The sequence below is a fragment of the Camellia sinensis genome, chromosome 8 (genome assembly GCF_055761805.1).
Source record: "Camellia sinensis isolate YWXY chromosome 8, ASM5576180v1, whole genome shotgun sequence".
NCBI lineage: Eukaryota > Viridiplantae > Streptophyta > Magnoliopsida > Ericales > Theaceae > Camellia > Camellia sinensis.
The window spans coordinates 86,559,080-86,585,639 of record NC_138968.1 but is presented as its reverse complement, the minus strand read 5'-3'; the positions used below and the strand labels follow the sequence as shown (position 1 = coordinate 86,585,639).

At 34.0% G+C, this 26,560-nt stretch overlaps 1 protein-coding gene across 16 annotated transcripts; it reads left to right on the top strand.

The window, feature by feature from the left end:
* The first annotated feature begins 412 nt into the window (after window positions 1-412).
* On the top strand, window positions 413-26,560 carry LOC114258381 (protein neprosin-like). 16 transcript variants are annotated; one of them, XM_082882977.1, is made up of 10 exons: window positions 447-593; window positions 685-748; window positions 5,706-5,785; window positions 21,427-21,593; window positions 22,632-22,724; window positions 23,543-23,740; window positions 25,312-25,464; window positions 25,589-25,642; window positions 25,737-25,874; window positions 26,091-26,560. In XM_082882977.1, exons 4-10 carry the CDS (start codon window positions 21,435-21,437, stop codon window positions 26,448-26,450), a joined length of 1,155 nt encoding a protein of 384 aa, XP_082739103.1. In that variant the 5' UTR covers window positions 447-593; window positions 685-748; window positions 5,706-5,785; window positions 21,427-21,434; the 3' UTR covers window positions 26,451-26,560. The 16 variants fall into 16 exon arrangements, 4 of the variants coding, with proteins under 4 accessions (XP_082739103.1, XP_082739104.1, XP_082739105.1 ...); XM_082882978.1 differs by having other exon boundaries at window positions 454-593; window positions 693-748; XM_082882979.1 differs by having other exon boundaries at window positions 454-593; window positions 693-748; window positions 5,676-5,785.

Genomic DNA, 26,560 nt, shown 5'->3' with positions numbered 1-26,560 from the left:
AGAGAGAGAGAGAGAGAGTAAAACATGTAGAATTTTTGGATCTACTTAAAAAGTTATTGAATTAAATAGCGTACACATATTTCAAACAGGACCTACGGATAATTTCCCCAATACTAATAAACAACTATATTTATTTGACAGAGTCCAGTGTCGCACTGCACCACTACTAGAAAAGGAAGTATTGGACACGGAACGTTTTGCGATGGTTTAAAAATCATTGCAAAAACTATGTTTTTGTGACTGTAAATGGCGCCGTCATCAAATAAATTTTTTTGCCATGAAAACTTCAAGACCATGGCAAAAAATAGTATTTTACATGACGATTTCTCCCCCATCGTCTTTCTTTTTTTTTTTTCTTTTTTTTTTTTTTTTTTTTTTTTTGCAATTGTTTGTTTTGTTTTGTGATGCCATTAACTTTTATTTTTGCTTCCCGCGCCTTCCTCTTTGCCCTATCTTCCATCCCCTTTCAGTATGCTCTTCTCAAATCAAGTAAAAAAAGTGAAAAAAAAACCGTCTGTCTTCTCTAGTCGCCATTCTCTGTCTAACTAGAGCTCCCAGTCATCACAGCCCCAACAGCACCCGCGTGGGAAGAGGTAACCCTCCTCTCCTCTCCTTTTCTTCCCTCTCACACTCGCTCGCACCAACTCTCACAATCTCTCTCTCTTGCTTTCGCTCTCGAGTTAGCCTCACAGACTGTCTGTAGCAGCGGCGGCAGCGACTTCCCACGGGTTCTCCATCCGGCATCCAGGTATATCTCTCCTCTGCTTGCCTCTGTTGTTCACTCCTCTTTTTCTCTTCTTTTGCCTTCATTGGATTTTAACCCTAAACACCAATTTTAAAAAAATTAGGTTTTGATCTCAATTAAAAGAGGGAAACAAGTGATCGTTCTGGATCTTTTGGATTTTCCCATGAAGTGTACTGTGGATATAACCTCATAAAGCGCCTACCCCAATCTCTGCAAGTATACATTTTAATTAGACAAAGCCTCATGGAAGCTAAAGCTTCACATATTTTTCTGAAATATAAGCAGTTTAATACTTAACAAAAATCAAAACTCTGAAACATGTAACAAACACTGTTAAAATAAATTGATGACTTAATAACAAAAAAATAATAAAATAAAAACATGCCCCTCTTGGAGTGGGGGAAATTCAGCGAATATTCTACCTGAAACTCCAATGCTGAATCATTCAACACTTAGAATTGGTGTTCCAATGCCAGTTCTCTAGTTAGGCCAGGTACTGTTGAATATTTTTCTTGTAATCTGAATGTTAACTCCTTGCCGTTTGTCTTACATGAAAATTTCATTTGAAATGTGATTTTGTGGGAAGTTATTAGAATTTAGCCAAATAGTTTTGGCCTAGTGAATTGAGATGATGCAATGAAGAAATACTTTATGCTTTTAAAATAGGAATTTACTAACTAGGAATTTTATGTCTATATCAAAATTGAGAACTTGGGAGAAGATGACAATCAATAATCTTTTTCACTGAGTTAATGCTAAATTTTCTAGAGGAAACAAAACATAGTAAGTATTTAATTACAAAATTTGTGGTTCCTTGAATTATTGTTAAATTTAGTTAGATTTAACAATAAGAAGAAGAATAGAGAATAAAAGAGAAATTGTATACTGGGATGGGAAGAGAGAGAGTGAATTAGGATTCTCTCCATCATCCTCTTGTATTAATATTAAGGGGTTGTTTAGGGTGTTCTCAATAAGTACACTTTTTGACTTTTTGGACTAAAAAGTTGAGGAAAAAAAGATGGTTGTTTGGGATAACTTTTTGACCTTTTACGAAAAAATGTGTATTAAAAAATTGTATAAATTAGTGTATATGAGAAGCTTGGGCAGAGTAGGCAGTACGGTGGGCAAAGTAGTGTATAGGAGAAGCTTGTCTCCTTTTCGGGCATTGAATTGGACGATGCTGTTTGGCCTGTGGGGGCCCACCACGGGTCCCGTTTTGCTAATTAGAACCGTTTAATGTATAAAACTCGTTGAGTACTATATGCTTGTAAACAATCAGGTTAATCGGATATCGATATCTATCTGATCAGTGTAGTTTTTTGTCAGCCGTTAACTCTAACACCATCCATTTTTTATACAAAACGGATTTGATCATGTAGTTAGCGACATCCGATCAACCTGATTTTTTACAGGCATATATTACTCGAGGAGTTCTACATATTGAACGGTTCAGATTATCAAAACGAGACTCGTGATGGGCCCCCACGGATCGAACAACACCGTCTTGTTTGCTTCGTCGCCTGCTCCTTTTGTACAAACGGTGGGCAGCTAAAGTACAACTCACATGACATGTGAGTTGTACTTTTTTTTGGTAAAATTATTTTTTTTATTTTATTTTTTTTGGTGAATAGTGATAACTTTTTAACTTTTTTATTTACTTTTTGGCTTTTTTGAGGTATCCCAAACCAGCCCTAAATTGGTAACTACAAATACACTTCCAAGTTTACATAACACGTAATACTTATCATGCTCAACTTGCAAATAATGGGGTGAAAATTCTTACTACCAAGCCTTTTCGTGAATATATCTTCTAACTGACATACAAATCAAAACCTTGCTCAACTTTTTCTTAATAAATTGTCTGTCAACTTCAATATTCTTGGTTCTATCATGTTGAACTATATTATGAGCAATGTTGATGGAACCTTATTTTGAAAAACCATAAACGACATTCAAGAAACAAAAGAAACCCATAAAGCTTCATTTAAGCTCCAATTACCTCAGCTGCTGCCTCAACAGGCTCCTCAGCAGGCCTTTCCATTTTCACTCCAACATCCTCCGTAGAGTAGTCACCGTGGACCTCCATCAACTTGCCAAGATCAAACTTGGGAGCTTTCAAGTTCTTGACTTTGGGAATGAAGACATTCTGCAGAGGGTAGATGCTTGAAGTTGTCTTCTCAATCTCCCTATCAATTGATTCAGGAATAAACTTCTGGACCAAATCCTTCAGATCACAAGATTGCGCCTGGTTTACCATGATCAGAATATAGATCTTTCAACTAAACCTAGAGCCACATAAGCTCCCAAATTCCATGAGCCACATAAGCTGCCACATAAGCTCACAATATAGATCTTTTAGTTTCTTGAAACTTCTAATTTTTAATGAAAAATTAAGTAATTTTTCTCTTTTCAATGCATCTCAAATTATGAACAACTTTGCTTATGTTATGAAAGTAGAAAGAGAAGAGAAAAGAGACAGTATATATTGAATTGAATAATGAAATACAAGAAGCATGTATTTATAGGCTGAGAAGAAACGTAGATAAGTATAGAAAATGAGATAAAGATACATCAGAGATAATTATAGAAAAAGAGATGAGATACATCTATAATACAGATAGATAATTATAAAACAATCATATATATATCTAACAGCTTATCTTCACAAATTTATATTTGTAATTACAGTTCGTCCTGAGAAATTTGCTAAAATAATTCTCTTTTTCTTGCTTGTTGGGTTCATTTAACAGTTTTTTTCTTATTAGTATTTTATTGACAATTTCTTGCAGAACCAATTAGTTGCAATGAATTACATACATGAGGGAACAGATGATAACATATGGGTTAAGAACAATTTTAAGTTGAAAGATTACTCAATTAATGATATTCGTGTCAATCTTTATCAAGTGAGAATTGGCAACTGAATCATAAAACTGAGGCAGCAGTGGGAGTGTTGGTTGCTGTTTTGTTCTGTTAATGCTGGTGCTATTTTCTTTTTATTGTTTTCTGTTGGTGTCTTGCCAACATTTAGTGTGTCAACCTAGTTGAGATATGTTCCACTAGCAATGATGCAATGTTATCACCAAACTACTGGATTTGAAAACAATTCAAATTTGCAGATGTTATAATAGCGGTTAGTGTTTCGATAATGATACTTCTTCAACTCCGGCAACGTTCACGCATTCCATAGCTATAGCAAACATGCAATTTCCAACACATTCTGTATTGAATAATTGCATACCATAGCAAATAATAAAGCCTTTTGTCTTGAGTACAATTCTATAGCACAATAAATGTGTTCTTTAATACTATCAACTATTCTCTTAGCCCTTCTGTCTCTTTCTATCCATGCAGCTGTAACAGCTTTAATAAAAGACCTTATTCTATACTTTTACAATTGTTTGAGGAGCAAAAACTAACAAAATAGTTACTAAAGCTAGACACAGCTTAGTTGGGCCAATTGTAGAAGACTTGCATAGTGCCTATCCAGGCCTATTCAATTCAGGAATAAAGGCTATTTCTCATGAATGATGCAAGACAACATGCTGCTGTCCTCTTCAAGTCTTTTGTTGGCCTTGGTTGGATTCTGTTCCACTTATTTTGAAGAAGCTCTACTTCTGTATAGATTGTACCTTCTTTACTTGAGTAAGATATATGTGTGTGTGCGTGTATATTCAGTTTGGTTTGGGACCTTCAGTAAACTGACCCTGCAATCCATAGCCAAACAGCCTTTTTTTTTTTTTTTTGAAGTCAAACTTTGAACTGGGAGCAAAACAGAAGCACTGATGAACAGAGCCAAAACAAGCCAATCAGGTTTTGGTTCATATTCTAGCTTTCACCAAGAATATGTAGAATGTGGCCCTTGTAGAGGTCAGTACTCTGATTTCTTTGGGTGAACTAACACTTCAACTAATAACTGATATCACATATGACATACCAAGGCCACAGCTTTTAATTCAAGGTAGTGGATTTTCTTAATTGCAACTTCAAACTGCACTAAGTTCTCCATTTTTCTGAGTTCCCATTTGGGAACATTTCAGCTGCATGCTATTTTTCTTTCTGCATTGGACAGTTGAACCTCACCTAATATAAACATATGAGTCTCCTTTCCCTTCCAAAGATGAGGCTTATTTTTAAGGGGATAAATTTACAAATGTTGGCAACCAGTATGCTGCTGCTGAATAAGAGTTGTGGAACTTGCTATAATGGCCAAGCAAATTGACTGTATGATCATAGTCTGGGTGAGTGCAATTTCTGCGAGCTGCTCCAGAATTTGGTCATAATCCTATAGCTTACCTCCAACTCAAGAATCAATATGAGACATGCCCTTAGAATCTCCCATGAGTTGATTGATTCTTCCTTCACTTGTAAAAGTTTTGACTAAATTTTTCTAATTTTTAAAATTGTATAGTCGAAAAATGGACCTAAATAAGTACATAGATAATTTTTTATTTTTTTTTTTAAACTAAAAAAGAAAGAGAATATTTTGGTCTTATCACAAAAGAATTAAATTCATGCCAAGCAAACATTCATTACTTGTTTTGATTTCTATGCAAGTGGAGGTAGTTGGCTTCATTTAATACATTCTAACTAGTGCCACTTGTCAACAAAACCCCTCTAAAAAATTAGTAAAATGGTAAAAGCTTGGCACTAAGAGTGAGAACAAGGGTTTGAGTACAAGTGCAGCTGGGTAGGCACTCTGCAATTAATGCTAAAGGATAGGTCTATGATTAGTTCACCTAGAACTGGGAATGGCCTGTTTTATGGATCATCTTGAGGGGCCTAACTGTCATTATTATGAACTAGTAAAACCTGCTTCATGGTTAAAAATTCTTTTGCATGGTTTTTAATTCTTGAATGTTATGGAAGTGTAAGCCTACATTATGTTCGTGTAAATTTCATTTTACTGATGCGTATTCTTTTTTGTAAGATTTCTGATTTGAAAAGTAACCAAATGCAGCTATGACGAATCAAGAGTTAATAGATAATGGAAATCGGATGATGGATGAGGCTGATCAAGCCATTGATAGGTCAAAAAAGGTTAGTATATCTATTCTGCTCCAGTCAACTCAACAAGCCTTATGCCAATTGCCTTTGGTTGCTTCGTATGTCTATCTTCTCCAGCTAACTCTATGTAAAACTATATATTGATTAAGGCCCCGTTTGGAGACTTACTTTTTTAGCCAATTAGTTAAAAAGTTACTAAATTAGCCAAAAAACCAACAACTCATACAAAAAAGTCAAAGATTCTTTTTTCTCTCTACTTTTTGCACGTCTTTTCGTAATTAGTCAAAAAGTCATCCCAAACATACAAGTTTTTTTTACCTACCTTTTTAGCCAAATAGCCAAAAAGTTACTAAATTAGCCTGTTCCCAAACGAGGCCTAAAGACTTAAAAAGTCCAAACTTGGCTTGACCCACATGTAATTGTTTTGGAGCCTTCAATTTGATTCGAGTCACATGCATTAGTTAACCTACAATGCACAAGGGCAAAGCCATCTCAAATGGCATTCCCCCACTTTATCTTCAATCTGTGTCACTACTAACATAATTTGATTTTAAGTTTTATGTTGGCTTTTTGGTTACCCACAACCCTCTTCCCCCTCTACGGGCATGGGATGGGTTTTCTGAAACCCCTCTTGTATCACTAATGGCACCTGTTGCCGTTACTACTACTACAGCTTGGTGCTTTCCTTCAGAAACAATCATTTGATCTTTTGCTGGTTTGCTTGTATCAATTTTGGCTAACTCAGTGAGGTTCAGTTATCTGTCTTCGAGTGGTATAGGAATCATTGGACATTTAGTTTTATCTTTTTTATTTACTTAGGGAGACTGTTATTCTGCAGTCAAAAAATTGCATTGGTAGCCCTCCTTCGCCCATGTGTCTCACAGTGACACATGTGAGAGAAGGCTTTGGATTAGCCCCCTCCTTTCTTTATTATTGATATAATTAGCTGCCTTTCCTTTTTAACTTTTGATGATAGGCTGGCAAGTTAACCAGAGTTAGTTAACTTTTGCTACATATTGTTGAAACACCTACATTTGGCAATGCCCAGAAAGCTAGCACGTATCTAAAAGTATGCATTTGTTATCTCTGTCTTGATATTCTAAGTTACAATTAAAAATGATAAAAAAGAAAGTTATGTAGCGAATAATTGTAGCTGACCTATCTGAAGACTAAAATTTTCTCAACTTGTGCGATGAACTTGTCTGTGGTTAGAGGTGCTCATGGATAACAATTGTTCTAGTTTACATTTTTTTTTTCTATGCCACATCATATACCTGCTAATGTACCTCCAGTTTTTAAATTTGTTTGGCACATATTTGTTTGGTAGTGCTAGCAACATCTTCCTGTCAATCTCATTTGGTTTTGGGTCTTGGAAGCAATTTGGTGTGGAATTAAAAAGAAATAAATAAATGATGATGGTTTTTCTATCCAATAACTTGAACCTGAATCCTGATAAAGATTTTTCTGGTGTTACCGATGTGAAGCAACATGACCAAACTATGCACATTTTGTTTAATATATGTAAATTAGTGACTCTCCCAAATGTGCCCTACCAAGAGAGAAAGAGGGGGAGGCGGTGGCGAAATTACTTGTAAATCTTCAAAAGCTTGTTTTTTGTAATAGGTTGTCCATGACACAATTAATGTTGGAACCGATACGGCAGCAGCTCTGAAGGCATAGTTACATTGTTAGACTAATTTGAGAAAGAAAGTTGACAGCTTCTAAAATTTAGGTGTGAGAATTGAAGCATCATACTTCTTTTATGTTTAGACTGAACAAATGAGTAGAATTGTTAATGAGTTGGATTCTGTCCATTTCTCGATCAAGAAGGCTTCTAAATTGGTGAAGGAAATTAGTAGGCAGGTCAATCTCTAAATTATTCACATCTCTCTTCTCTGATGTAATTAATTATATTGTAAATGATTTTTTTTTGGTTTTCTTTTTGCAGATGCAACCCTTTTAAGTACATGATGATATTTTCACATATCGATATTGGAACTTACACTCTTATTTATGTATTTATTTATTTATTGAAATAAATATCCAATGTTTTGCATTTTTTGTAAGCTTAAAATTAATTATATTGTTAATTTATTTATTTATTTATTTATTTATTTTTTTTTGCAGATACAACCCTTTTGAGTACGAGATGATATTTTTGCATGTTGATATTGTAACTTACAATCTTTTTTGTATTTATTTATTTTTTGAAATAAATATCAAATTTTTACATTTTCTGTAAGCTTAAAATTAATTATATTGTAAATGATATTTTTTTTTGTATTTTTTTTTTTTGGCAGATGCAACTTCTTTTGAGTAGGTGATGATATTTTCGCGTATCAATATTGAAGCTTATTGTTGATATTAAAACAAACTATGATATATAAGTTTTTTTTTTTTATTTGTATTGTCGATACTTTTGTTTTGCTTTAGATACAAAAAATTAAGTTCTTGAATATAAAAAATTATTAGTATTGTTGGAAGATGTTTCATATATTTTTGTAAAGAATGTTTGGTTGACAATTGTACAAGGTATATAGATATACATACGTATGATTTTGTGAATGTGGATGTGGATGTCGATATATTTTATTTTAGAAAATATTAGTAACTTGTACTGTCACGACCCCATTCCGCCCCTAGTAGAATGGTGTTGTGATAGCCAGTAATCCGAGATTACCAAAGGCCAACTTATAAAGATTCACACACAATTAGAGTATACATATGGGGCTTACATGTGCGGAAGCAATAAATTTAAATCTAAGTGGTCCATAAGAGCTGTGCATAGGTAAAATGAAATGACATACATACCAACATGGTTTACAACTTGAATAATAATAAAATAAGGTATATAGATATACATACGTATGATTTTGTGAATGTGGATGTGGATGTGGATGTCTATATATTTTATTTTAGAAAATATTAATAACTTGTACTGTCACGACCCCATTCCGCCCCTAGTAGAATGGTGTTGTGATGGCCAGTAATCTGAGATTACCAAAGGCCAACTTATAAAGATTCACACACAATCAGAGTATACATATGGGGCTTACATGTGCGGAAGCAATAAATTTAAATCTAAATGGTCCATAAGAGCTGTGCATAGGTCAAATGAAATGACATACATACCAACATGGTTTACAACTTGAATAATAATAAAACAAGGTACGTGTTACATCTTGATCAAAAGGCTTCTCAAGCCGACATATACAAAAAATATGAAACATAAACATCCTGATCAAAAGCTAAGAAGCATAATTTTCAAGATGCTAGCCAAAAATATAAACCAAAACATCTTGCAAATAATCATCTAGGCGTCACCGCCTTCAAGATGCTAGCCAAAAACATAAACCAAAACATCTTGCAAATAATCATCTAGGTGTCACCACTTTCTTGCTCGTCACCTACATATATATATAGAGAGGGTGAGCTTGGATACTCAGTGAATGATATTAGTAATAAAGGTTTAAATGAATGATGTCCGAGATCTTTATCAAACAATACATAGCATATCTTGCACAAATCCAAGGAATGAACCAAGTTCATCTGTCAAATCTTTCAAAATTTCAAGGGATGCTTACTAACATCAATATAATACAAGGGAATTCCGGACAAACCCGCGCGGTAAACCGTCGGTGGCAAGACAAAGGAGATATCTCAAACAAACGCGCTAGTTGCATTATAGTCCCTTAGCACTAAAGACTTTCCAAGACAAACGTGCTAGTTGCATTATAGTCCCGTAGTACTAACGACTTTCCAAGAATGTCATCAACACAATAATACTTGATACAAAAACTAGGGATAATCATTCATGCTTGGTCAAATATTTTCTCAAAACAAAGCAAAGCTTTATCAAACTTTATAACATAGCTTTATTAAAAATACCACTCACATAGCTCTTCGGGTGTAGGGATTAAGGCAAGAATCTAAGACCTACAAATACATGGCAAAGTCCACTGAATGCACTTCAAGAAGACAAGAAGAGATGCTCAAAGATGGGTATGAAATGCATTCTTAAAACAAGCTTTTCATGAGTGTAAATGATCTGGGCATTTCTTTCAAAACTAAGTCAAGACAAAGTAAGACGTGTGCTGGGAGTTAAAACACTGTTTCTCATCTTGGGAAAACATGCTGGGTACCAACCAGGTCTTGGCCGAGGTCCCACACCTCTTGGCCGTGGTGTGGTCCCGATGACCACATTCAGGCAAATGGAGTCTGGAAATTCTAGGTTTCTTTTTGAAGAACATGTACATGAAGAACATGAATGCTAAAAATCATAACTTCTTTATTCAAAATTTGAGATTTCATGAGATGAGTTCGAAGACATGAACTTATGCACCCATACTTGAAGATCTTATGAAAATAAACACAAAAACATGAATCTTGATACAAACTTTCGGATCTAAACATGGTTTTATTTCAAGAACACAAGAACATAATTTTCTCTTTCCAAAACAAGCTTTAAATCAATGCATGGCTCATGAAAATGCTAGATCATGCAATGTGATTAGATGAACATGGAGAACAACAAGAGTATATCAAGATTCTAACCTCAAAACACGGATCTAACGGCTCAAGGTGTGAAGATCAAGCTTGGAAATCTATTCTCACTCTAAGAACTCTTCTTCCTCTCTTCCTAGAGCTTCTCTCTCTTCCTAGGACAAAGATATAACAAATGATATGTTTTCTTTACTGCCGACTGACTTAACTCTCTGCTAGGACACGTGGCAACGGCTGGTTGGCTCTTCTCAAAAAGGTGACTGACTGACAAGACAAGAGCATGACAAAGTGTATACAACAAGTAATGTGACATGGGTACTCTAACAAGGCAATGACCTCAGATCGAGACATAAGCTTCGGCAAGTAACGTCTCAATGATCTCGGCAAGTAACGGCCCAGCTGTGCCACACCTCTGTCTAGGTCATACCAGTCCAGGAACAAGATCACTAGGTGTAAGGGTCAAAGATCTAGGATGTCTAGATGATAACATCTCGGCCTAGATGATATACATCTCGGCCAATATGCCAGGGTGAAGGTGGAGGTCAACCAAAGTGGTTTCAAGATGGTCCTAGGTGTAAGAGGTACGAAGGCGTGACCTAGGCTTAAGATGACCTCGGCTTAACACACACCAAGCAAGAAACAAAGCATGCAAGTAACACTCTGACAAAACAAATCAAGGTCCGAAAAATGCAAGTTTAAGCAAGACGAAGCTCATGCAAATGCACGTGAGCATGTCTAAGACAAAGTGGGGGTTGTTACATGTACAGGGAATAAATTAATAAAATATATGTTAGAATTTACCATCACCTACCACCACTACCACCTCACCTACTCCACTAAACCTAACCCACTACACCACTATCACCATCCACTACACACCATCCACTACACCTACATCTATATAAGGAACCATTTGTAATAGACAGAAATCAATCAATAAACATCAATCAATAATACATAAATTTTACATGGTATCAGAGCTATAAGATTTAGGCCCGTATTTTGTTTTCTCACCGGCGGGCAGCCGGCCGGCAACCTTGCCTTCGCTGCCCGCTGGAATTTTCTACACATACCTTCACTTTCCCGACCTTCCCACACAAAATCCTCTTGGCGATGCTGATGATGCTTGCACAGTTGGTGGATCAATTATTTGTTGCAGCATGTAACAAACCCACCGTGTTTTGTATCATCACTGAGTATTTACAGAGCCTCTCTTTCTCCAGTCCTAGAGAGAGAAAGTTGACAATGAGGTTCTAGTGAAGGTTCTGTCTTGGTGTAGCCTCGCCAGAATTTTGCTAGTTATTTCTGGCACTGTTTTATGGTGCTGGCAGCATGTTCTTGGCGATGGTACGTTTACCGTTGCTATCGTCTCTGTGAGGGCAGTCAGAGAAGTTTTTTGGGCTGAACTGGTTCGATTGGTTGGGGTCATTGCTACAGAGAGCACGACTTGTTTTTCACCAGCGTTGTGGTTGTGTGGCTGACAGTCGTTCCTGGTCAAGAAGAGGAAGGCAATCTCATGCGCACCAAGCGTGTTGGGCTTTGGTTCATGTGTGGTCTGCAGAACATGTGGTAGTGCAATACCGTGTAGTTGTATACCACTGATTTGGCATTTGTTTTGAAAAACTGTGGGCTGAATTTCGTGACAGTTGTTTGGCGTGTTTGAGTGGATTTGTTCCCGCCTGAAGTTCCTTATCATTTTTAGGTGGGGCCCTCCATTTGAAGATGCTTAACGTGGGTTCACATGGCTGAGGTTTGTGTACATTTTAATATATGTTGTTTAAGTTGGTTTTGGGGCCCACAAGTTAGCTTTGTTGAAGAAGCTGCTGATTATATTGGTGGTTTTGTAAAGAGTGGATTGTGGGACCCCTTTGATTTTTTATGGGGCTCACGTGGGTGCACCTTGGTTTTTATAGCTTGAAGGGAAGCTAATTTTTTTGGTGTAAAGTGTGTTTAGCCGGTGGTTATTTTCTTAGGCCCACGGTTAATAAAGCCACATTACACAATCACCAGCTGTCCACTCCCGTTGGTCCACTTTCTTTATTTTATTTTATCTTTCTTTTTTATTGAAAAAAAAAAAAAACACTACTGTTTTTCTTATCACCCATCCACAAATATTTTTCTCTATTTTCTTTATCCATTATTTTCTTTTATTTTATTTTTCTTATTAAACAAAACAACACCCCAAAAGAACACCAACAACATTCCACAACCTTGTCATTTTATTCATATCAGGGGATCAACCCCGATCACACTTTTACATCAAAAAAAAAAAAAAAAAAACAAAAACAAAACTACCACACCCACAGTGGGATTTTTCTTCTCTACTCAGCCGCCGGTCTTTTCTTCTTGCCTCCGTCCTGGGTGGTCCTTGACGGTGTTGCCTCCGTGTTTCCCACTCCACTGGGCACGATCACTATTCCCTGCTCCTCCACTGCAGCATATGGCGGACCTCCGAATCGGAACATCACGGTGGCCTTCCGCTTCAGCTCCTTGTTTTCTGCCTTTAGCACACTTATCTCTGCTCGCGCATCCTTATACATGCGTTGGAGCAGAGCCAGCTGGGAGTTTAACTGTTGCACCTCATTTGTCCTGCTCTGCAGCCGGTGCGACAAGTTTGTGACCGCAGTCATGGTTTCCACACATGACTTCAGAGTATACTGATTGGCCTCAATATCAGTTTGCACCGCCATTTTTTGCTCCACCAACCGCATCGGAAAGTTCAACGGAGCAAAACCAGAGGTGTTTGGTTGAGGTTCACTAGCCACCGCACCAGTTATCTCTCTTGTGGGCTCGTTCAGTTCTGGAAAGAGCGTGAGCAGACCACGGGAAGAGGAGGCCATGTTTTGGGTAGCTGGATGGGAAGAAGAGGCCATGTTGCTGAGTGTTTCAGAGACGGGTTGGTTACAGAGTATTACAGAGTTTCTCTCTCAGGCAAGGAAGAGTTTTTCAGAAGATTTTAGCAGGTTTTCTGCCTCAGCCTCCGCATTGATTTATATAGAACATGACGAAGAGGCTGACACGCGCACTGTCGATCACGTGCATCACCGCGTGTCTGGCGCGCCTTTTGATGGCTCGTCTTTTGATGAATTGGGCACGCCTTTTGATGGCACGCCTTTTGACAAAATTGGGCACACCTTTTGAAGGTGCAACTTTTACAAGGGTCCGACAAGACTCTGTAAACTGTCCCGACATTGATTCCGGTTAGCTCCTTCATGGGTCCGACAAGACTCTGTAAACTGTCCCGACATTGATTCCGGTTAGCTCCTTCAAGGGTCCGACAAGACTCTGTAAACTGTCCCGACATTGATTCCAGTTAGCTCCTTCATGGGTCCGACAAGACTCTGTAAACTGTCCCGACATTGATTTCGGTTAGTTTCTACAAGGGTCCAGCAAGACTCCGTAAACTGTCACAACAACTATCACAACATTGTCTGCTACAACGGTCCGACATGACCCCATAAACTGTCTTTTACATCGGTCTGACACCGCCATACAGTGTCCTCTACAACGTTATGACACCACCATACAGTGTCCTCTACAACGTTATGACACCACCATACAGTGTCTTCACCAACGGTCTGACACGACCATACAGTGTCTCCTATCCTTTTTTTTTTATGTATTTTCTTGTTTTGTTCCTCTCTTCAAACTCAAGTTGGTTAGTTTCTATCCTCCTTGAGTTTGCGGGGGGCTGTTAGAATTTAACATCACCTACCACCACTACCACCTCACCTACTCCACTAAACCTAACCCACTACACCACTATCACCATCCACTACACCTACATCTATATAAGGAACCATTTGTAATAGGCAAAAATCAATCAATAAACATCAATCAATAATACATAAATTTTACAATATATATTGATTTTATGAAAATAATTTTATTGTGACAATAATCACCGTTGCTAATGTAATCATTATTTCCTTACATTTTATTAGCGACGGGTTAACCTGTTGCATATACATATTAGTTCAAATCTTTAGCGGCAGTTTAAATTGTCGCAAACATGGTATTAATTTAATTCACCTTTTTTGCGAAGTATTAGACCGTTGCCAATAATATTTTTCGCGACGATTTAAACTGTTGCAAATACAATATTAATTTAATTCTTCTTTTTTTGAGACATTTTCGACCGTCGCTAAAAAAGTTTTGGCGATGGCAACCAACATTGTCACTAAAAGTGAAGTTTTTTCCCTTTTTCTGTGTCAGGTGAAACCGTCGCAAAAACAATTAATTAGCCGTCGCTACAAGAAAGTGACGGTTTGTAACCATTGCAAATTCTTTTTGTCACGGCCCCTTCCGCCACCCCTCATTTCCCGTTACTACTACATCGCAAAAAGTCTTTTGTGACGATATATGGACCTTTTGCGACGTTTGAGACCGTCGCAAAAAGTTCAGCTTTTAGTAGTATATTATGTAAATGTTTGATAATTGATTAAAAATCTACCCAAAATCGCCTAAATCATGATTTGTCAATCCGCCATTCAATTTGTAATTTACTCTCAAACGGCTCGAACTACACTACGCACAACCCTAACTACTATCCTCTCAAATTACTCAGTCACAGCCCCTCTCTGTTTCTCTCTCTTCCCAATATGCTCTCTTTTCACTCTCCTTTGCCTTCACCAGCTCCGTTACCGCCTTCTTCATCACCTGGCTGGCCTCCTTCAAACTCCTCCTTGATCTCGGCCCATTCTCTTCAAACCTTCCTTAACATCTCTTCCTCTTTATCATGATCATCGCATGTCTCCCAATCGGAACCAATCAACAACAAAATCAAAACTAGGAAAACCATCGAAAATCTTAGAGAAATCACGAAAACCCACAAAATTGCCTCTCAATTTCGCTTCAGAAATTGTACTTTCAAATCATCATAATCAAAACCCAGAAAAGCCATCTAGAATCTCAGTAAAATGGCCTCGCAACATTCGCCGGAAAATGAAGTAGGTAATTGTCCCCTTTTTTTTAACAACTCTGTACATGCACTGCTCCACCCCTCACTGCCACTGACTTCAAATTTTTTGAACTTATCCTCACTCTTATTTCTTAATTTATATTTAATTGGACACTCGCTCCATAAATCAAAGTCTCAATTTTGTTCGATCAAAAGTCCAAGCGTTTTTGTACTTCGCCCAAAAGGACAAACTTAAACATAATGACCAAAATAGGGAGAAATAGCATCACTCTACTTTTATTTTTATTTTTTATGGAGATACAAGAGTTTCATCTTCATTTACTTTTACTTTTATAGTTGAAATTATCTACTTCGGAAAAAACTGCCAATATTGCTGAAAAATCTCCCAAGGCTTTCTTTCTTTACTCCCCTCAAATTTAATGTTATTTCATTTTAGAACCTAGGTCAAAATTTTTATGAAATGATTTATTTATTTATTTATAATTCTATAGTCGGTTCATTAGACCAACTAATTTAGAATACCAGTTTCACCATCCACTAGCAGGGGTCCCAATTAAAGTCGAGATAAAGCCCATATGGATTGACTCGAAAAAATTATTTACACTTAAGAAGTTTTGAACTTGAGACTTTAACAGAAGCACACCTCTAGAAAATGATTACTTAGCCCATGCAAAGAATGAAAAAATGAATTAATCACTTATAATATTTGTTTATTTTGTTAATAAAAATAATGTATTAGTTGGTCATTCTAAAAATAATGAAATATGAATTTCATAGCATTTAAATATTAAGAAAAAGTGATAGTTTTGAAAAAATCAAGTTCTAGGAAGCAATATTTGTTCTTGAAAAAACAAGGAAAAAAGTTATGGGGTAATTATAAAAAAAGAAAAAATAAAAATCCCAACATTTCACTCTTATAATAAAATAAGTCTTGAATTTTTTATTTCGGTAATTTAAATCGTATACTTTTAATTTGTTTTCAAACTAAATTATTTGTCTATTTTTGTTCAGTAAAACAAATTAAAAAATGATATTTTAATCATTAAATTCAACTACAGAATATATTTTAGACACTTTAAGTATACCTATATTGAGTTTAAAGACTAAAATATATTTTTTCGGTTGATTTTACTTAACTTAAGTAAACTAATGGTTTAGATTGAAAAAATAAATTAAAAGATTAAAACTTAAATTAACAAAATTGAAAGTTCAAGATTTATTTTATTATAAGAATTAAACGTTGGAATTTTATTTTATTTTATTTTGTGTAATTACTCCCAAATTTATTGTTCTAATAAGATGATGGCATGATAGAAATATAAGCGGAAGAGGGTTTGCAAGATCATATAAGAAGCTTTTTTTTAAGCCCTTTCTCAACTTAAAAGCCTAAGCTAGAGCTAACCACAAAAATCATAAAAATCTCAAACTGGTCCAATCTAAGCCAAATTGTACGAGTTTAAGAAACTTTTAGGTAGCGTTTGGTAGAATTTTAAAATTATGATTTGAGAATAGAGTTGTATTTTGAGTTTGTGAGTTTTAAAATTATGATTTGAATGTGGAAAATTTGTTTGGTTATGAGTTTTGAATTGAATTTTTGATGTGACATATGATATTTGATTCAAAAATTTACAACTCATAACCAAACACACAATCCAAAATTATATTCAAAGCTCATAAAAAATTTTAAAAAAAATTTTGAATTTTTTTTAAAGTTAAAATATAAAAAAAAAATTAAAAAAAGAAAAACAACTGTTCCGGTCAATCGGCCGGAAGTCCGGGGGATGATCAGGTAGACGAGTTTTCAAACGCGGGTGTGGAATTAATTTTGAAAGTTGTATCCAAACAGAGGGTTCACGTGAAGGGGTATTATTAATTTTTTCTATAGAACTGTGATTGTTTCTATGGAACAATTTTTTTCTGGTATTATTAATTTCAGTTTACAAAAATAAATTGTGATCAATTTTGGGTTTTTTTTTTTTTTTTTTCTTCAGAAAAATGGTTTCATGAAACCTTTTGATGCCACTACAGCTACTATAATACATTCCTAATGATTTATTTGTCTAGTTTCAATATATCTCACCCAAAAAAATAAAATAAAATTGGGCATTACATTGAATCATGTTCTAATGAAGAACTTCAATCAAACAAATTTTCTAACAGGTAACAAAAATTAATCCATTATTGATCAACTATAACCTTTCAAAGAGAATTCAGAAATTCTGCTCAAAAAAAAAAAAAAAGAAAAAAAAAAGAGAATTCAGAAATTCCATATTAAAACCACCCTAATCCACTCCATGAAACAACAAAACAAGTTGATAAGTTCACCAAATTAGGTTTGCATTTTCTTTTCATTTTCACTTGCTTCAACGTTACACTGGGCAGCCTGCAAACAATAACAATATTATAAAACAAATATTCAAATCCCAAGATCTATTTTCCAATAAGCATAACATACGAAGATTAAAGGATGCATTTGAACATCAGATATGGTGTATTATGGATCCGTTGGGAATAGATTATTTTCGTAAAAGAATATGTTAAGACTCACATAAAATTTTATGTACTCACAATGATATAGTATCATATGTGTTAATTTTGATTTGTTGCAAATCCAATAATCATTGTAGATGAATTATTTAGTAAAAAAAAATTATTAAAAAATTGTGATTATTTCACAATTACCAAGTGCTTCTCGGGCACGTGATAAGCAGCAACCAATAATACTTTATTTCATGATTCTTGAAATTTGTTCAATTTTAAATAATAGGTTAAGAATACCAAACTATTACATGGATCTAATTTAATTAATGAATAAATTACACTTTGCACCCTAGTATTTTATACCAAATTTCACTTTGATCTTTACACATGAAATTGTGGCAGTCAACTCCTGCACTTTTAGTCAATTGTCAATATCTTCCTTTTATTACTCTATTGTATAAATCTTTAATAAAAATAATAATATAATAAGCACATGACTACGGAGTGTAATTTACCCTTAATTAATAAAAATAGAAAATTATTAAATTCAAGAAAATTTAATGTAATATTAAATACGCAATAATAATTTAACATTAGACCGTTACTAAAATCAAGAAAAATTAATACTATCCTATTTAATAGAATTAGGGTGCCTATTGTCCTGATAAAGAAAAAAATAAAAATTAGGGTGCCTATTGTATATGTCAAGCATTACTTGTTTGTGCTCATAGTGAGACTCACTCTGATTCTTATTTTAATGATTGAAAGTATTTATTTTTTATAGTATATCGTGTACAATATATTTATAAAAATAAGTTAATTGAATAACGATAACTCTTTAATTGAAACATATTTATAATCAATATTATATTTAAAATAACACTTACTATTCATTTTTATCGATACAAATGTGTTTTGATGAAAGAGTTACTGTTGTCAGATCAACTTAATTATTTATAGATATGTTTTTCATGGTATACGCTAAAAAATAAATAGTTCGAATTATCAATATAAGATTCGGAGTGAGCCTCAAAGCGTGCACAATAGTGCCCGCATGCTAGATGCACAATAGGCACCCGAATTCCCTATTTAACCTATTGTAATGTTAGAAATATCAAATTTTTTACCAAACAAATGATCATAATAATAATGGACACTGCTAAACATTTATTAGCATTTTTCTTAACCACATCTTATCAAATACCCCAGAGACATTTATTAGCATTAACCATAATAATAATGAGCATTGCTAGACATTCGCTTCTTTTACTAGTATATATATTCGAACCACACACATTCCCATTCCCATTCCCATGTGTATTGAGGTCTCAAAATCATTCTTGTGACAGAAGTCTATTGTCTTTCAGGTATTTGTTTATGATTTATGGCATTATAATTTTTTCCTAGTTAATAATTTGTTATTTTTTAATAGAAATTTCTATAACTTCCTTCAAATGTAAAGATGTTTTAGTCTGAATTCCAAATTAGAGAGTGAAAAATTAAATAAATGTTTGTCATTCAATCAAGCAAAGCTGCATTTCACATCTCTCCCTATAAGTATATTTTGTTAACAGAAAACAGTGTTAATTCATGCTTAATAGTTGTAAAATTAGTATATTTCAATCCATTTTGACTAAACTCAAAAAATTAAAATTAAAAATAAAAATTTATTGTATTTTCCTTCAATTACTTACAAATAATATACATTATTCCCACTTGCATTTTTTTTATATGGCAATCATTACTTTAAGCAAATTATGCCTTGATTTTTGTACGTGGGTTTGTAAATTTACTCAATATTTCCTGTTTAATTTGTCTGTCCATTTTCATTGTCATTTGGTTTACTTTGGTTTAGCAGTTTGAGTTATCGTTTTTACTTTCTTCATAATAGAATATTGCTAACCATTATGCTCTATTTTTGGTTCATTAAAATGAATTGTAATTCCATAGACTTTCATATGGAATGACTATTTATTTAAAATTGTAAAATGTAATTCTATTTATATGCGCTTGTTATTATTATTTTTTAATTTAATCAAACATATAAATGAGTATTTTGATGGAATGATAATTTCATTCCACTTTAATCATTCCAATGAATGAAACACTACCTAAGGAGTTGGTTTGGTGGTCAAGGTCGGGGAAATGGGGATGTGCTCTCTCTATGCTCTTAAGTTCAAAATCTTCTTGCCCCAAACAATTTTTTGGGTCAGTCCATACTTTAATTGGACTATCTGTTAGTAAACGGTGAGATTGGTGGTTACCAAGTTATGAAAAATAAATAAATAATAATGTTCTCTCGCACTTTTATTAAAACAAATTTAAGAAATTGATTTACAAAAACAAATTTTACATAAATAATTTAATTAAAATAATATGATAATGACATTTTAAAATAATAAGTTACTTTGATAAGACTATCTAATTTAAAATGAATTTTCCTATATTATAAATTTATCACCTCATTGGTATAATTTTTCTCGATAAAAAACCCAATGGTTAGCCATCAATCCAGTCAAATTGATATTTTCAGTTTTCAACTAAAATTAAATTGGAGTAATGCAAGAGATTTTAATTCGTTAATTCATAAATAAATTACTTCATTGGAAATAAATTTAATTATTATAATTTTAATTTTTTTTTTGGGTCAATATATAAGAGAGATATTTACAACCAATCTATCAAGCCCAACTTCTCTATTAAAATTGAACCAGTGACGTCTATACAACTATTAGATTAAACATCCTAATTTAATTTTACGAAATGTGCGTCCTAATAGCAAGTGTATACACACTAATACTTCAATTGCAATGATAATAGGGCTAGTGTATGTCTCAGGTACAAGGATATTCATTGTTCAAAGTTTCATGATTTCAATACGATTCTAATTTAATGCCAAACATGGGTGTCGTTTGTTTTTTTTCACATTACATAAAAAATAAAAATAAAGGATAAACTACAATTTAGTCTGTAAAATATAGATTCATTGTCATTTTGGTCCCTTAATTTTTAATTTTGTCAATCAATTAGGCCTTACCTAATTAACCACCATAACTTTCTTACCTGGGGGAGGTTATTCAACTCTTCTTAGGGAGAGTTGAATTTACAAAGGGTGGGAAGGCTAACTTCTAAATGTGCTAATCTAAAAACTAATAACTGATTTTAGTAGATCAAAAAATAAATAATTTTGTCATTTTGCTTCAAAATTGTCAATTTGAGTCAGATTAATATAATTTCAAAACGGATGTTTAAATCGTTAAGAAAAAATAATCATAAATTTTACTATGGTCCTAAAAATGTATATTTTGTGTCATATTGGTCTCTCAAGTATCAATTTTATTGATTTCGTCCTTTAATATTGTATGGTTATGTTTTATTTTCTTCATTAATGTTTCATGACCAAATTGACAAAATTAAAAACTTCCAGGACCAAAGTGATACGAGTAACAAGAAACACAAATTTTAAAGAACATGTGTGTATTTTATTACCATTCTGTTAGCTATTTAGACAGTACACTTAGAATTGGAACAAATTGACTCAAATTGAAATTTGAATGATGCAATTGACAAAATTAAAACTTGAAGAACCAAAATGACAATAAATGCACACTTTAAGGACTATGAATATATTTTGTTCAAAAATAAAATATGTGAACCTTATGTGTATAGATATAGTACGACTGTAATTTCATTAATTGCCTTAAATAATTATAGCATGATTGTTGTGATATTTTATCACTAACTACCTTGTTTTTTTATTATTTTCCAGATCATCCCATGGACTTACATGCTATTGTGTTATTTCTGTGTGTATGCTCTCACCTTGTGGGACACAATGGAATTGAAGGAGACTGGAGGAGTTTAACTAAAGAGGAAGATTTGGAGTTGGAGGAGCAACTTAAGCATCTCAACAAGCCAGCAGTCAAGACTATACAAGTATTTATTCTCAACTATTATTAGAAACATTTAGACTGCGTTTGGATCACTAATTTAGATAGAGAAATGGAATAGTTAGGTAAAGTATAATTACATTTGATTCACTTTTCACTCATGTTTTCTATTTCCCTTTTCAAGCTCATATATAAATTTAAAATCCAAACACAGTCTTAATTCAATTTTGTTATGTTTGTTTCATGGGAATAAATTATATTTGATTAATAGACTTGCCATAATTGATGTTGATATTATCAATTGCATATTGTATCCCAGTTTGAAATGTTCCTGGATTGGGAAATTGGTAAAATCTTATCATAGCCCATGTTTGTCTGGAATCACACTAGACATACATACATAGTGTAATCACCATAATGGGAGAATATTTTGGTGTTTTTACTAATGCAGACCCTTCTTAATCTCTCATCTGTATCTCATCACCTTATAGAGATCAATAATCAGTCATATCCCATACCTAATATCTTATTTTGTATCTACCTCTTATGGAACTTAATAATCACCATATAGAGGATATATAGGGACAATCCGAAACAAACACAATCTCGATGTACGGCATGGGATCCTTTTCTCTCCAATGTGGAATGAATTAAATTTATATCAAATTAACAATAAAATATTAAACTAATTTTTTAAATCAAAAGTTATTTATTGGGTTAAAAAAATCTATCTCTTCAATTTTAAATCGGAACATAAAGTTGTTGACATCAACAAACTATTGTCTCAAATATAATAAATAAAAATTTAAGTTGAGCCGGTTTCCTAGGATGTCCTGGGACTAGTTTCGAGGACATTCAATTCCAATACTGTCTAGTTAAATTTTCTATGAAAATCAAATGGCAGAGATTAATAAGCATCTTAGGCCTAATATCATGGATGTCTTGAATTGCAACATCTAATTTGATGTTCTGAACTTGAGAATACAGAATATGGTATTATTATTTTTGCACAAAATTTTGAACAACCTTTCATGAATTGAACAATTGTATATAAAAATTAACAGAAAGATTGTAACATTTACAGAATAATTATGGAGATATATATGATTGCGTGGATTTCTACAAACAGCCTGCATTTGATCATCCTTTACTGAAGAACCACACTTTTCATTTTCAGGTTTGTCTCCATACATCATCTTATCTCCAACACATAATTGAAGGCTATTTAATTATTTATTCAACACTCTATGAGCACAAAATAAATCACAGAACACTATAGTTCGCACAATAGGTGATGGGATTATTGCACATCCTAAATTCAAATGGAAGCACATCCATATGCACACACTAAAGAGGAAAAATCACAAAGATTTGCATACAAAAGAGAAATATACTATGAATCATAGCGAGTACAACAATGAAACCAAAAACCTTTAAAATCTGACACCAATACCGAAGTCCTGAAACTCTGCCCATTTCCCTACTTAATATTAACTGATTCTAGAAGTTACACATGCTTACTTACTCATTATTGTTGTCTCCAGAATTTTTTCATGTCCCCTACATCTTTACAAAACCTCTCAATCTCACACCTCTACAATACTTCTTTTTATTGGCAAAGGGAATAATTGTATTGATCAAATCCAATAGATAAAATATAATTTTGGGACAAGCATCAATAAAAGAGAGGAGATTGTAGAGAAGATTCATATTTATAGGCAAACCATAGAAATGTTAGTCCCATACAATTAATAAAACCCTACACATTGAATTACTAGTGAACTCTTGATTTCACAACCTAACCCAAAATACAGTATGGATCTTACCAAATTTGATACACACAGCCGACACTAATAACTTTATGAGGCTCATAGAAAACAAGACATGCACGAACCCAACAATAGAAGCCAACTCTTTTGAATTTTTTGTAATCCATTATGTGATCAATTTATGTGCAAGTCTCCTTTACCTTTTTCGAATCGAGTTGAATTGCAGATGAAGCCCATTTCATCACCCAATGGATCAAGACATCAAGTTTCCTCAAAAGATAGCAAACCTCTACATGTAGGACTAAAGGGTGGAGGTTGCCCGGTTGGAACAGTTCCAATTAGAAGAACTACTAAAGAAAATCTCATTAGAGAGAAACTTGCTTCAAAAATAATGACTCTTGCAGATGGCATTGGTGGTGCTGATGTAAGTTATCCTAGTCAATCAAGATTATATAGCTTCACAATACTAGTTTTGCACTATTGCTTGTTTTCTATATTTGGTTTTATTTGTTTCTATGAATCACCTTCTTGAATGAGCTGTCAACACACACATAGAACACTCTAGCCACATTTTTTGATCCTATAAATTGATTTTAGTCCTCATTTTTTGAAGCAATGTTTAGCCTCATCTTGTTGAAAGTTTTAGGCAAACTTTTGATAATAATTTTACTTGTAGATGTGATTGTTTACATGGCTTGAATCTGCACAACCAAAAACACTAAACATTAAATCTTACAGTTAGGGCACAATGCGTTATTTGAATGAAAAGAGGGGGAAAAAATCAACAAAAAAAAGTAAGCGCATGCATATATATACTTGTGTTGGGTTGGGTTTCCCTCGTATGTGGATGATGGCCTAAATAGTCAGTAAAGCCCATGTGAGTCTCAAGCCTACATGGAGAGATTATGGTAGCGTTTGGTTTATTTTTCAAAACTCAACCATGATTTGAATACAACTTGTTAACCAAACATATTTTTAAAATAAAACTCAAAATTACTTTCAAAACTCCTTTTTATTTTTATTTTTATTATTAATCAATCAATCATTTTTTCTCTCTCATCTCTCCTTGCACATTCTATACATCAATCAATCTAAAAGAAAAAAAAATTACAAATCATTTCGAAACTATTTTCAAAACTCATAACTAAAACAAATTTTCTCTTTTCAAATCACGATTCAAAAACTCAAAACTCTATACTCAAATTATAATCCTAAAATTAAACCAACAGATAATGTTTTTTGTTTGGTTTTTGGTCCATGCGTGTGATGAGACAAAAACCCTCTCTACTACCCTAGAGAGAGAGAGAGTAGAGTGCAACCACCAAACAAAGAGGAAAAAGGGAGCCAAGCAGTTTTTTGATAAACTCTATCCAGCTTTGATCAAATAGTTCGATCGGCAAGCATTCATGGTCTGATTGAGCTGAAATTTGGTAGATCTGAACAGTGGAGATCAGATTTGGAGCACTCTGAATTTGGTTTTCTAGCTTGTGAACAGTACCCTGTTTTTGGAGATCTTTCCTAAACTTTGTAACTAGTTCTTTGGTTGCCAGGAAAACTTATTTGTAGTTCTTCATTGTTTGCCACTAGTTCTAACTAGAGAGAACTCTTGTACACCCATTATTCTTTGATAGTGGAGATATTTGGTGGACTACAGTTCCGCAGTTTTTTCTTTCTCACAGTGGGAAGGTTTTCCACGTAAAAATTGCTCTTGCTTTTTTTTTTTTTTTTGATCAGCAAATTGCTCTTGCCTTGTTGTGTGATTTTAAGATTTTTTATTTTCAGATTATATATATATTGTGCTTTATTCAAATTGTTTCCTAATAGATTCACACAAAGAGGGAAAAAAATTACTTCTACTATTTTGTGCTAGATTTGGGTATTTCGAATTGGCCTTTGGTTTTCTCCCAACAATATGGATATGTACAGATTTTGAGAGTGGAAAAGGTTAAAGGGAAAATATAAAAGTAACACATGTTTTGGACTTTTATTACCCAGTATGCCATAGTTGAGACAATAGATGGTCCAAACAAATACAGTGGAGCGTCAGCAGTGCTTAGTGTACACCAACCAGGTGCCAGGGGTAAACAATATAGTGCAGGGCGAATGATGATTCAAAATGGGCCTGATAGCTTACAAGTTGGGTGGAGGGTAAGTTGATCTTCTTGCTTGTAAATTTAACTTCTTACTTCTTTTACAAACAATTTTCAGAAGTAAAAACTAGCTTCACATAGACAAAAGCATTTGTTTTTATTATGTTTTTGGTTTGTCTCAGGTGGATCCAACTCTGTTTGGTGACTCAAGTAGTCGACTATTCATATATACGAATGTAAGTATCATTGCTTTTGAGTGCATATTACTTAATTGACCATATTTCTTAGTAGCTCTTACAATATATTCTTATATGTTTGTCTACCAAACAGGCAGGTCAATCTCATTGTTTCAATACAAATTGTCCTGGATTTGTGATTGTGGACACAGATATACCTCTTGGTTCAGTAATTGAAGAGGTCTCTATACCTGGAGAGACACCAATTGAGTTGGAAATCCACATCTTGCAGGTAAAATTTGAAAACTCTTAATATACATGAAGTCCACACCTAGACCACTGTATTGGCAGATCACAAGTTCCCAAGTCATGCTACTATTGTGTCAAATAATTATTACACCAATAATTATGAAACAAAAATCATAATTAAGTAATTAGTGGTAAAGAAATAGAGTTTGCATTCTTCTGTTCAATTATTTAATTTTGATATCCATGTAAAAATATATAGGACCTAGTTAATGGAAACTGGTGGCTTGGAGTTGCGAATACCAATGTTGGATTTTGGCCGAAGAGCATACTTGGCAGCGGATTAGCAAACTTAGCTTCACATGCTGAATGGGGAGGAGAGGTATTTAGCCCACCGGGCATCCCTAAACCCGCAATGGGGGGAGGTCAATTTCTAATTGGGAGCACCCGATATGATGCATACTTCAGGAGTATTGCACTTAAGAGTCCAAGTGGAGGGGATATAAATCCTCATACATACGAGTTTACAAACAGTAGAAAACTATATGATGTGAAAGATGAAGAAAACAAGGGGGCTTACTTTGGGCATCTGGTAGTATATGGGGGCCCTGCAGGTTCCTAGAAGAACACAAATTTGGTACTTTTAAAACTTCATTTTGGCATGGATTAATAATGTAAAGCTGACCACCCCTTGTCCTTCTATATATATATAATTGTATGTGTTTTGCAAAA